Here is a 13,818-nt window from a genome sequence, read left to right as displayed (position 1 = left end):
TCCTTTGTTACAAGGAAAAGTTCAATTCGGGGTGGGGGGTGAATTGAGATGATGATTTTAAAATGGGAGAGACACAGACAGACAGACAGAGACAGAGAGACGGACAAACAGAGACACAAAGAGACAGAGACAGAGAGAAAAAGAGAGACAGAGACAGAGACAGAAAGACAGAGAGAGAGGGAGAGGGAGAGAGAGAGAGACAGACAGACAGACAGACAGAGGGAGGGAGAGAGATAGACAGACAGACAGAGAGACGGATAAACAGAGACACAGGGAGACAGAGACAGAGAGAAAGAGAGAGACAGAGACAGAGACAGAAAGACAGAGAGAGAGGGAGAGAGAGAGAGAGACAGACAGACAGACAGACAGAGGGAGAGAGGGAGAGAGAGAATTAGACAGGGAGAGACAGAGAGAGAGACAAGAGTCAGACAGAAAGACAGAATAAGAGACAAAGTGGGAGATAGACTAGAAAGGTAGGTTGGAGTCACAATGAGGAGGTGGGAGAAGACATTAAATGGCAGGCTAACTAGTTTATGTTTTATCCCAGAGGTGGTAGGAAACCTCTGACAGTTTTGCTAGCAGAAATGTGTCATGTACCTTATGCCAATTAGCCTGGCAGCTAAGTGGGAAATGGATTGGAGAAGAGGAGAAAACATTTCAGTTCTGCCTCATTCTTGGAATACTACAAAGAACCCTGAATTAGAAGTCAGAACTGGATAACTATATGTGTGAAATAGATAAGTCATTTAACATCCCTAGGCCTTGACTTTCTCATCTGTCCAATGAGAGGGATCAGAATATTTCGCAGAATCACAAAATCTCAGAGTCAGAAACTTCAGAGGCGTATAACAGCACTAATGAGCGTTCATCCAGCTTTCCTGTGAAAACTTTTCGTGAGGGACGTCTCCCCCTCCAATGGCAACCATTCCACTTATAGACAGTGCTTATTCTTATGGAGTATACGTCCCTCCATCAAGCCAAAATCTTCTGCTCTGTGACTTTCACTCATCCTCCTTAGTTCTTCCCTCTGAGGCCAAGCAGAAACAAAGCCTGTAACAGTCTTCACAACCTTCACCACAGTCCACAAGCTAGCTGTGATATCTCCTCTGGTTTCTCCTCTCCTGGATAATCACTCCTCATATATCATGGCCTCAAGAACCTTCACCATTATGGCTGCCTTCTTCTGGATGCTCGCTTGTGTCTCCTTAAAAACATGTAGTGCCCCAAAAGAAATATAATACAGCAGATGTGGTCTGAGCAGGGCAGAGAATGGTGGAACGATTATTCCCCTAATCCTCAACATTATCCCTCTCTTAGTATGGCATGTGACCACATTAGTAGTTTTTTATAATTTTTATTTCCATGCCACACTGTCAACACATATGGGCTTCAGTCCACTAAAACCAAGAGTTTTATTTCAGAATAGCTTTCTATTCATGTCTTATACTTTAAAATTTGATTTTTGAAGTCATACTAAGGCTTTGTATTTTTTCTTGTTTTTAGACTCAGTCCAACATTCTAGGTGTTCAAGATCATTTCAGTGCCCAAGGGTAGGGACCGCATCATTTTTAAAAATGTCTCCTTGCTTACATATATTGGGTTTTTAGTAAGTATTTTTTGAACATTGAGAAGATGGTCTATTCAATAGGGAACTTTTAAACTACTGAAAAATACAAAAACAAGTTTACCATTTTACATTTCCATTATGACAATTTTTAATTTTAGTGATATTTAGTAGAATATTACAATTTGCTTTTTAAAATAGATGATCAACATAGGTTTACTGCATTTAAAAATATTTCATCCCCCCAAATTACATGTAAAAATAATTTTTAACATTTGGTTTTTTAAGTTTGGAGTTCCATATTCTATCCCTCCCTCCCTCCTCCCTTCTCCCCTTCCTGAGACGGTAATCTGATATCGGTTAATTATGTGTGATGTTTACTGTATTTTTAACCATGATTTATTACATTTTGTGGACAAAACTTTCTAAATGAATACATTTAATTTATAACGCAAGTTAGTAGGAAAATAATATACAACTTTGCAAGTGATTTTTCAGGAATATATCTAACAGAGAAACTGAGTTGTATATGCATTGAATTTTCCCACTTTTTTTTCTTATTTTTACTTTTAAATGCACAAAGCAATGGATATTCAATGAAGGAACCATAAACTTATCTTCTTTCATTAGGCTGGCAGAGCACAAATCTTTTGGCCTATGGAACAGACTTAAGTTTTATTCTTTCTGTCAAGCTTTATATAACATGTTTATCAGGTCCCTTTCATTTTAGTTTCACACTGATAAAAAAAAAATTTTTTTAAAAAGACATTAGGTCTATTGTGGTGATCTGGGACATTAGGAAATATTATAAGAATAATGATTGTTCATACGTTTACCATGTACATTGAATTTCAAAGAGGAAATACTCTCAAAGTAAGATCTTTCATATAAACACAGGAAGAACAGAATCTTAGTTTATATTAGAAAATTTAAATGTGAACCAAGCAGTATTGACTAAATGAATTCCCGATTTTTAACAATGTTATCAATATTTTGTATTTGTAACAAACTTAGCAGATTTGTTCCAGACCATCAGTATTTTTGGACTATGAAATCATGGAATAATTCAGGTAAAGACAATTTTACATATAATTTTAAAAGTTAATATAACATTGTGAATAGTATTTTATTTTCCTGACAATGTGCTAAATAGCCAGCCCCTATCCTTCTTTGGACAAGCTTCAGAATGTCTTCACCTAACCAGTCAATAATATTTCTAAAATCATGTCAATTTAGCTTTCAACTTTCAATTGTAAATATTCAATTATGCAAACCAGATAGTAACTATTCACTAACTATACGTAGCATTTATATAAAAATATCAACATTTTAAAATTACATATTTTTAAGCAACTGAAGTTAACAAATCCTCCCCCAACCACAATCACAAATAGGTAAGTAATGGTGAGATGAATTGACCATGCTTACTTTTATTTGAAGATCTTCTGAACTGTCTTGTGACATGTAGAGAGTAAGTAGAATCGGCAAGGCATTTGTCATAGCCACAGCACGTGCATGCTCAGGAGTGTGTCTTCCAATCTGTCCTAAGGCCCAAGCAGCAGCCGCCTTAATATGATCTTCTGATTCTTCTGACAAGCAGACTGCCAACTGGGGCACTCCCTGCCGTGTGGATCAAAAGAGCAAGTGTTATGAATCTCGAGCAGGATTAAAGAGCCTTCTTTGGCTCCGAAACATTAGAAGAAATCATTTTAGTCTTGATCCTTTTCCCACTAAACGACTCAGTAGATGAGCATATCACAGGGGCTGTCATTTTTGGAGTCAATAAAATGACTAGAACTAATTTACTTTAATTATCTGTAACAATCCAACTAAATGGAGAATAACTCGGCTAGATTCTTCAAATCAGCATTCATTTAATCAAACAACAGGCACCGCAGACCTGATGAAATGAAAAGCTTTCAGGGTGACAAAGTCTGAAAATATTTAGGATTTCGAAACCTCTAGCTTTCTTTTGTTTTAAATAACCACTTTAAAAGTTGTCATTTTTCACAAAATAAAATAAATTTGAGGGTGACTATACTCTGGATTAATGATGTAGCTAACCATGTTAGCTGGATTCCTGTAAGGTAATCTAAGTTGTTCATAACAAGGTTTATTTTTCAGTAAAAAAAATTATTCCATGAATAGGATCAATTTTAATATCATTTTGTACTATTTAACCTGTTGTGTTAAAATATAAATAATTGCTGTACATCTGATGTGTGGTTAAATGTTTTACTTTGAACCTTCAATTAATCTTTCTATTCATAGCAGAAAGCTGGAAGACTCAATATATTCATTAGTTTACACTCCTGAAGAAGACACAAATTGTCCTACTAGGATTTGCATGAATCTTATTTTCAAGCCATTTCATAGGTGTAATTATGATCATCTTAAATTTATTACCACAGGAACCCATCCTAAGACACTCATGCTACTGGAGTAGAAGTTGAATCATTTTCTATTCCTTTTGGTTTTAGCCCTTTAAACTTTCCCATTGGAATTAATTTACTTTTAAAAAAACCCTGCCAAACCACTTAATTGGTTTCTTTTCTAAAAGTTAAAAGATATGGCTGCCAGTATAAAAGGTCACACTAGTCCTCAAAGTGAGATCTCTACCCAGGGTGTCCACATTTCAGGGGTTTGTTGAGAGTGTTATAAGGAAGCAAGAGGGAAGAAAGCCAGCAATTCTTATAATCCACTCCAAATCCTGTGGGTTTTGTTGCTCTGACTACCTTACAGGATTATAGTGAATTTTGAACAAGATATATATGTACATAGTTTTGATATATATGTATATATATATACAAGATATATATGTACATACATATATATCATGCATGTGTATGTGAAAAGTACTTTGGAAACTATAAAACAAGACAAAAATGTGAAATGTTGCTATTATCAGTTCATATCACCAAGAAGGTGGTAGGAGAGACACAGTGGCAACCACAACATTGTCTTTGTTGCTGTGGTTGGTTTGCTCTCAGACCAACCTAGACATGGACTAGAAAAGGGTAAGGTCACCTTGTAAGTCTGAAAAGGAAAAAGTACAGGTCAAAGGCAATCTTCCCCTTTCCCACTCTTCCTAGGTTTATTCCTTCTCGTTACCTAGGAAACAGGCAAAGCCATGAAACATTAATCCTATTGGCCCAGACATAATCCCCACTACCATCACTACCACCATCAGCAGAGACATCACTATGACCAGAGGCTTAAAGTAACTTTCTCAACTTCACATGACATCTTTCAGGTCCACCTCTGGGAAATGGAACAGGAAGGCAAAATGTGGGTTTTTAAAAATGTAATTAATAGAAGTAGTAAAAAGACAGGAAAAAAATGGGCAAAAAAAGGAAATGGAGCAAAAGGGAATTGTGAACTAGATGGCAGATGAGGATAGATGGTGGATACAGAGAATGTTTTGAGGATTAGCAAGGGATTTGAAAAACCCACATTTCTCTTCAAGCAGAGAAGCAGGTTTTCTACACTGATAAGAAACCCACACCTTAGGGGTCCTCATAGCCGCCATGACTATTTGACTAACATTTTCCTCCTTTAAAAGGTCAATGGTGACAATGGTGAATCCAGACAACACAAAAAACCCAAAGCTGAAGGGGCAAAAATAGGTCTATATGCTTTACTTTCCTTACTGTCTTCCTTCTATCAAGTCAATTTATTTGGAGGAGAAGGAAAGAAAAATGAAGGCTACCTGAATATACTCCTTTGCCATCCCCTTTCCCAACTCCTGACCAAGGTAGGAAATTCAGAAACTTAAGAAATAATAGTGATTTTAGCTTTGAACATGATAGTGTAAGTTGTTAATGTAGAAAAATGTACTAACTGTATTTTTAAAAGCCCATTTAAAAAGCTCCCTGGTCATTCCAGGAGCTCATTAGTGATCCATACAAGACAAAATATCCAAAACAAAGGGTTTCAAATTTACTTGATATTTATGGTTAATAAAAATTGTTCAAATGAATGGACATTTTACTGTAACTAAGGAAACACTTTGTTTAAGCTCATTGAAATGGAAGCCTTATCCTGGCCCATTGCATTAAGAAAGTTGTCTGAATATATGGCTAATAAAAGATGTAAGTTCAGGAATTCTTTTATTCTGGTTACCCAATATATCATTTTACATATTTTATGCTATGAGGAGCAATATTAGTCTATAGATCTTTCTTGGAATCTCGTTGTAATGATAATAGGGAAATATGAAGAACTGACCTTGGAGATGATCACTGCCATGGCAAGGTTCTCAGAATGTGCAGCTACATAGCCAAGCATCATGATGCCAGGAAGCCTTATATTTCCTCTGCAGGAACCAATACAATCAATCACAGCAGCAACTCCTCCTGCATTAACTATTAGTTGGGAAAGCTGCAAGAAAAGGACGAATCTAGAAACTTCAGGCAGAAGGCAGCATGGTCAGTTTATCTAGATTCATTCTTACAGTACCCCCAATCATTTGTTATTTAGGATCCAAAAACTATGCTTCTTTAGTAAAATGTAAGTTTATTATGTAAGTTTACTTCTAAAGAAAGTAAAATTTAATCTATGGAAAAACATTTCATGAATTTCCTGCCCATTTACTGAAGAAATACCTAAATGTAGCATTCCTGCTGTTTCAATGCATCAATATATACACACTGTGTGGCTTATTCTGTGGTTTAATTTTTTATGCATTGATGGCATAACTTTTATCCCTATTATAATGGGTGTCAAAATTCCTCACCTAGACTCTGAGCCTAGGGCTAGCTCATAACTAGCTAGCTATTGAAACTAACAATCATAATGTGTGGGTATAAGGATGATTAATCATTGAGTAGAAAATACAATGTCACATAGGAAATATTCTAATCTAATTATCCTTCCTTTGCTATAACGATTTCTAAGTGATTTTATTTCAATCACGAAGACTCTAGGTCAAGTTAAGATGTTGGACGAGATGAAAAATATATACCTCAAAGGAATGAAAAGTGATTAGTCAATGTGGCTATTGCTAAAAATAAACATAAAGAAAACTTCAGAGTCTGTTCAGTCTCTGCATCTTATTATTTCATATTTTCTATTCACGTAGAAGGCACCAGGAAGGAAATAGTGTCACTCTGCGTAACCTTTATACAAACACAGTGTCTATTATGCAAGGATCTCAAGTGACTCTGAAGAACTCTGCATATCTGCCTGAGAAAAGATCAAAAAACCTGGCAATGACTAGTATTCTCCCCGCTCTGGAAATGGAGAAACCGAGGACAAATGACTTGCCCAAAGTCATTTTAATAGAGAGTTTGTGAAGGGAAGAACTTGGGACTTCTGACTCCAAGTCCATCAATCTAACCAAGCATGCGATGGATGCCACAATCCTGGTGCCCTACTAATAGCGGAAACGAAACTAATGTGCTATTTTATTTACAAGAGATTTTTTTTGTTTACTTTTTACCTCAGGCGTATGTTTTGCTATTTCTCTAATTAGAGTCGAAGCATTTTTCTTGACATATTCATCTTTGTCCTTCAGGCACGTAAGAACCACGGGGAAAATTTCTGCTTCGACAACCATTTCCGCCAGGTCCACCGAATGCTTTGCTATCTGACTAAGAGCAGAAAGCACTTGACGCTATTGAATAAGAATAATTATTTAGACTCTGTTACAGAGGGTTTGTAAACAGTTTCATGACTTCATAGACTTTTCCTTTATAAACTTTTCTACATAGACTTTCACAGTTTTGGGCATAAAGGAAAACATAAGCATATATTCATGTGTTTTATTCCTGTCCATGTGTATTAACTAAGAATGCTCACTGGCTTCTAAAGGAAAAGCTTTCCTTTCCATTTACTCTACTAGAGTTTCATACAACAGTAAATGATCAAATAAAATTACCTTTACCTTAACAAAATTCCATAATTATGCAGCATCCAAAATAGAAATTTGTGGCATATTTTGATTACTGTTGCTAAAAACTGACCTTGCAGGCCAAAGATTTTAATTTTGTAATAACACCTGATACCATCTCAAAGAATTCTACTTTTACCTTAATGTAAATATTAGGATATTTAAACATTTAAAAATATACAAGATATGTCATTGTGCATGTATGATCTATATAAAATTGCTTATCGTTTTAGGGAAAGGGTGGGAAGGGGAAAAGGAGGGAGAGAGTGAGAAGATTGAAACTCAGATTTTTTAAAATGAATGTTAAAATTGTTTTTACATGTAATTGAGGAAAACAAAATATTATTCAAAAACTATAATATATACAAGATGTCACAAAAGTCTTCATGTGACTTTTAACACTAAGTTTTTTGAGACATCATATAAAGCATAACATTCATATTAATAAAAATCACATTTAAGAATAAACTATAAACAAAAGACAATGTTATTATGGCATTATGATCTACAAAAAAAGGGTTTGTATTAGTGGGTTTAATGGTTTAATTATTAATATTACTAACATGGATGCATTCATGTCTCTTGCAATTTTTCATTCTATCACAGAGCAATTTTCCTAATTGTGATTCTATCTCTAAAAATGTATTTTAATAGATTATTTTTACACACCAGAAGACCTATGCAAGGTAATATCTGTTCTCAATGAAAATTGAGGGACTACTTTTGAAATTTTAACAATTCAATTCATAGGCATTTTTGTTTTCTAATATTAATTATCGATACTCTCCGGGGGTTTTTAAAACATATTTTAGAAGTACCTTCAGTTTAGCGTCAAGGTTCAGGATCATCTGTGCTAAGTGAGCAATAGCTCCTGCATCCACCACTGTCTGAGCTAACTCTGGAGAATGCTTTGAAATATCGCTGAGAGCTGAGGCAGCAATCCTTTTCAAAGCAATTTCTGGCTCCTGGATACAGAGTACTAAAAGGGGAACTGCTCCCGCATCCACCACAGCTTGCGACAGTTCTGTGGGTCCAAGAAAAGTAATTAAGTGAGTATGGGTGACTGACCCTTATGCAAGCCATTTTTCACCCTGACAGATACAGCAAAGAAAAAAAGGGGAGGGTGAGCTGCGCTGTCTCGACATCTGCATTTCAAATCAGCCCTCCTGGTTTTCATAAACCATGTGGACCAATCCTGAGCTGAAAAGAATACAGGTCAATCGATGGACCTCCATTTACATGCACACATTTGAGGTAGATTAGGCTGAAATGGCTTGTTATTCTGCTTTTTTTTTTTTTTAGAGAGAGAGAGAGAGAGAGTAAGCAGATGTCAGCTGTTTAAGCCCTGACTATTTTGAGTTTATCAATAGGCAAGCGTTTTATGCATGGTTTACAATAACAGAGAAAATTAAAGTACCAAAATTTGACCAACCATCCTAATTAGGCAGTATTTGTCCTATTTATGTAAGCAAACATTAACATGGATCATGTGTCAATTCAGTAAGAAAAGATTTTTTTTAAAATTCCATTCCTTCTGGATCACTTATCAAAAATGATTTTTACTTTATAATGCAACAAAAATATCTAGTTACATTACATATTTAAGAACTTTTAAAACATGATTTCCTACTAAAAACCATGTTCTATAATGTATCTAAATGCTAAACATTTAATTAATGTTAATGTTTAATCAGTTAATCTTTGCCATGTTGAAGATCAAGGAACCAGGGCAATATTTTAAATAATTTGAATATTTTCACCATATGATATACTAATTAATATGCATATTCAGTAGCACCAGTTATAGGAAGCACCAGTTTTAAAATATTGAATAATTGGAGAAAGACCCGTACAATCCATGTGAAAAGACTTTGAAAAGTACCACACAGTTAAAGTATCATTAGGATATTGTTCATATCTAAATTTTTAAATGTCCATTAATTTTTTAAATGAAAAAATAAAATGTCCTTTTTAAAAAATGTGTTACAGCCTTCCCTCCAAAGTGGTCTCTCTCATTTCCCTAGCTTTATAGTGCCACTACAACTTAAAACTATTACATCTCAGGGACATGGATTTTCTTTGAGCATTTTAATCAACGTCTTTCATTTAAGAAGATGTGCTTAATTCTTTTATTTGCCAAGTGGGGAGAATATGCTGCTAGTAAAACCTCACTTTTTCGGAAATGTAGAGATTACTGAAAACATCACTAGAAAAGGCAGCTGCTGTTTGCCCCAACTTTGTGGTTTTCTCTAAATTATTTTAAGAGCACAGAAGCACTTAGTCTCTACCACGTGATATTTACAATTTAGACAGGCTGTAGGAACTAAGTTATGGCTTATGCATTACCTACATGACAAATGAACTCAACAGTTTTTTTTAATTGCCTCACTTAGAAATGCATCTCATTGCTGAATATGAAGGGATGATAGCATGTAATTTTCTCCCAAACTAAAAGCAAGTAAAAGAAAAATAAAGATAGAAGACAAAGGCAGCAACAGACTACTGCAGTATCAACTTAACAATAAAACAGATCCCTCTGAGACGGCTTCAAAGCAGCTACATCAAGTGTCTGAAGACTGATGAGCGGACAGGTGATACTATTGCTGGGCTGTATCATTGTGTCCTTTCCCAAAATTCACCTTTTATAAAGTCTGTGAGAGCAACAGAACTACATTGAAAGTTGAATTGTTTATGTCTCTGATCCTCTATCCACTGAGTAACTTAATGTTTCCACTATATATGCAATTCAAATAATATAGGCTATTATAGAGGCCAGACAGTCTATTATTTGTCATACATATGTCGGTGGGGGGAGAAAGAGAGAGAAAGAGAGAGAGAGAGAGAGAGCGAGAGAGAGAGAGAGAGAGAGAGAGAGAGAGAGAGAGCGCACTAGGTCACATTAAAACTTAACATGTATATTATAATAAACTTATACTTGTACAATGAAGTGAACCCATTTGCTTCAAGGAAGCCACCAAATTATTCCATCAGCTCATGTTTCTCCTTTTGGATTATATTCATGTTTTATTGACCATTCTCACAATCCCCACATGTACCTTTTCTTCCATTGTGAAATACTATAAAGCTCAAATAAAACTCTGTTACTTAACTATGAGTTCCATGAAGGCAGGGATCACATCTTGTCTTATCTTCCTATCTTCTCACATTAAGAAGATAATAACTTATTAAATTCTTCTGGTTGTTTTTAACCACTCAACTCACCCCATCACCTTCCAGAGCACACTTGACTTATGCATACAGTAATACAGAATGAGGCTAAACATGGGAGGTTGAGTCTTCAAGTTGCCATTAAATATTTGAAGACCTATCCTATAGTAGAGAGATTAGACTTAGTCTGTAGAGGTGCAGAGGACAGAGCTAGGAATGATGGGTAGACATTAAAAGGAGACAAATTTCAATTTCACATCAGGAAGGACATAATGTGAAATGGAAGGTATTATACTTATCTACACATATACTTTTATCAATCTATTTTTTATTTATTGTTTAGATTCAGTTTCACTGGTTGGAGAATTCTTGGCATGGGAAATCCTTCTACTGATGGAAATAAACATCTCATCTCTAATTTCTAACCTTAGAGAAGATGCCGAAGGCCTTATGAGGTTAAATGATTTGCCTAGTCACAAAGCCAATGGGAGTCAGAAATGGAAATGGAGGCCAAGTCTTCTTGACTTCTAAGGCTAATCTCTATCCATTCTTTGAGAAGTTCTCAGACTTTTTTTTCCATTTCTGTTCTTTTTTATTTATTTATTTGATCTGATTTGATTTGTTTGATGATTTTATCAAACCTTCTCTTTCTTTTTTTTTAATTTAAATTTATTTATTTAACATATTTGGTTTTCAGCATTGATTTTCACAACAGTGTGAACTACAAATTTTCTCCCCATTTCTACCCTCCCCCCCACTCCAAGATGGCTTATATTCTGGTTGCCCTGTTCCCCAGTCAGCCCTCCCCTCTATCACCCCCCTCCCCTCTCATCCCCTTTTCCCGTCCTTTCTTGTAGGGCAAGATAAATTTCTACGCCCCATTGCCTTGTGTATCTTATTTTCTAGTTGCATGCAAAAACTTTTTTTGTTTTTATGTAAAAGAGAGAGAGCAGACACAGGGTGAGTTGAAGATGAAAGGAAGATATCTAAAAGTTCTCAGACTTTTTGATCTCAGGACCCTTTTATACTCTTAAAAATTAAGGACTCCTCCCTCCAAAAGAACTTTTGTTTATCTCTACCAATATTAAAACACAGTACATTTTTATGAAAATAGTTTTGACCTTATTGACCCCCTTATTGACTCAAAGATCCCTAGGGGTCCCTGCACTGTCATTCTGTTTCTTGTTTGTGTGTGTGTGTGCGTGTGTGTGTGTGTGCGCGCGCGCGTGCATATGGAGAGAGAGAGATACCAATATATACACATATATATGTATATGTATATGTGTATATATATATATATACATATATATATATAAAATTTCTTGGTAGAGGCAGTATGATGTCATAGAAAGAAGGCCAGCCTCGGAATCAGGAAGACCCAAGCCTAAGTCCTTGCCCCCTATTACATACTAGACAATCACCAATGTCTGTGACTTTGTATGTCAGCCTCACCTTCACTCACTTCCTATGTCCAATCAGTTGCCAAATCTTATCATTACTATCTCCATGTCTCTCACATCATAGTCCTTAGACTCCAGTAAGACTCAGCTAAAGAATCACTTTCTAAGTGAAATCTTTCCTGCTTTCAAGCTGTGAGTGCCTTCTTCCCAAAATTATTCCTATTGTGTGTGTGTGTGTGTGTGTGTGTGTACACACATACACACATATGTTTTACATATATATTGTATACACATGTCATCTCTCCCAGATAGTCTCAAGGACAAGGACTATCTAACTTTTGTATCTCTAGCACAATGCTGGCACCCAGTAGGTGCTTATTAAATGTTTGCTAATTGATTGGCCACAAGTAAATCATTTAAAACTGTACGTTATAGATAAGTTGCTTGTCCATAGAACAGGAAAGATTTTCCAAATTAGAAGTTCCCTAAACCGATCAAATCATAAATTTGAATCCAAAAAGCATATATTCTTTTTTACTGTATTATACATCACTGGATCCTAGAACAAGAAGAATGTTGAATTTGGAGTCAAAACAACCTAAGCTCAAGTCTCAAGTCTGAGACACGGCTACACATTCACAGATGACCCTCGGGTCTCAGTTTCCCTTATTTGTAAAGTGGCAATGATAATTCTTGATGTGCTTCATGTGGCTATGAGGAAAGCACTTTGCAAACAAAATGTTAGGTAAATGTGATGGTAATGACTCCTAATAATCAGAGTAGTCTGAAAGTAGAAAGGGTTGCCTTGGGGGGTTAGGGAAGGTCCCCTTACGGAAGGTGATCAAGTGGAGCTTAGAAAACCACATAATATTTCATCGGCTTCCTTATCTGACTCAGACTTTTAAGAGAAAAGAGTCATCTTTAGTTTTCAAGCATGTTCAAGCTTAGATGCCTTGGGCAAAAAAGCAGCGAATGATGAACTCATGATTAAGGTTGGTAAAGATGTTAAGATATTTGTTATTTTAAATTATAGGCAAACTACCAAATTATTTCCTTTCAAAATGTAGCTTTTGTTCTTCAAATGAGAAGCAGCAAAATGAAGTGGAAAGAGTCCTGGACTTGTCATCAGAGCACCCAGACTAACCTTGTGAGGCCACTTGGGGGTTCCATTAATTTAGGGAACCCAATTCACCTTTGAACTTGAGTTACTCTTTATGTAAAGGAGCTATCATAATACTTATCCTACATTTACTGGGCTGCTTCAAGATTCAAATATGTTAATATACATGAAGCACAAAGAATTCTATAAATGTAAAATGTTGTTATGATAGGCTTGAAGATAACTACAGAAATAAACAAGGAAAGGAGTAAGGATATAAAGATTTATTATATCAAGAAAAAGAAACATTTTCATAGCATTTGAGATCAGTGACATTTGGTTGTTTCTTTTTTTAAAACAATCAAATAAATTGCATCTCCTGTGTGGACAAAACAGTAGAGAAGATACCATTAGTCATTTTCAACTAATCTATTACTTGATATAAAGCAGAAGTAGTCTTTCCCTTTAGTTTTTCATCCTTTCCCTCATTCCCTTAAATCACATCCTTACTGTATTACTATTGTTTTTAAAAAGCTAGCTTTGAGGGGATTATTAATCTTAAAAAAATAAAAAACTATCTTAATAATCGCACATTATCAGTAATAAAAGCAAGTTATTTGAATGGCATCTCATTTACCCAGAAAGGATAGGAAATATAAAAGCTGCTCACTGCATGCTTGTAGACAAGTGAATGTAC

At 35.4% G+C, this 13,818-nt stretch overlaps 1 protein-coding gene across 1 annotated transcript in view; it reads right to left on the bottom strand.

Annotated features, from left to right (window-relative positions):
* The window catches only part of SPAG6 (sperm associated antigen 6), an 82,218-nt gene that overhangs the window by 22,262 nt on the left and 46,138 nt on the right, over positions 1-13,818 (bottom strand). The window contains exons 6-9 of the mRNA XM_036761006.1: positions 8,273-8,478; positions 7,005-7,178; positions 5,792-5,944; positions 2,993-3,184 (exon numbers count right to left, since the gene is read on the bottom strand). Of these exons, the coding sequence (XP_036616901.1) occupies positions 2,993-3,184; positions 5,792-5,944; positions 7,005-7,178; positions 8,273-8,478 (725 nt within the window). The remainder of the gene's footprint in view (positions 1-2,992; positions 3,185-5,791; positions 5,945-7,004; positions 7,179-8,272; positions 8,479-13,818) is intronic.

This window comes from Trichosurus vulpecula, chromosome 5 (genome assembly GCF_011100635.1).
Source record: "Trichosurus vulpecula isolate mTriVul1 chromosome 5, mTriVul1.pri, whole genome shotgun sequence".
Classification (NCBI taxonomy): Eukaryota; Metazoa; Chordata; class Mammalia; order Diprotodontia; family Phalangeridae; genus Trichosurus; species Trichosurus vulpecula.
The sequence above is the reverse complement of the archived record's forward strand: the minus strand, read 5'-3'. Positions and strand labels throughout refer to the sequence as shown.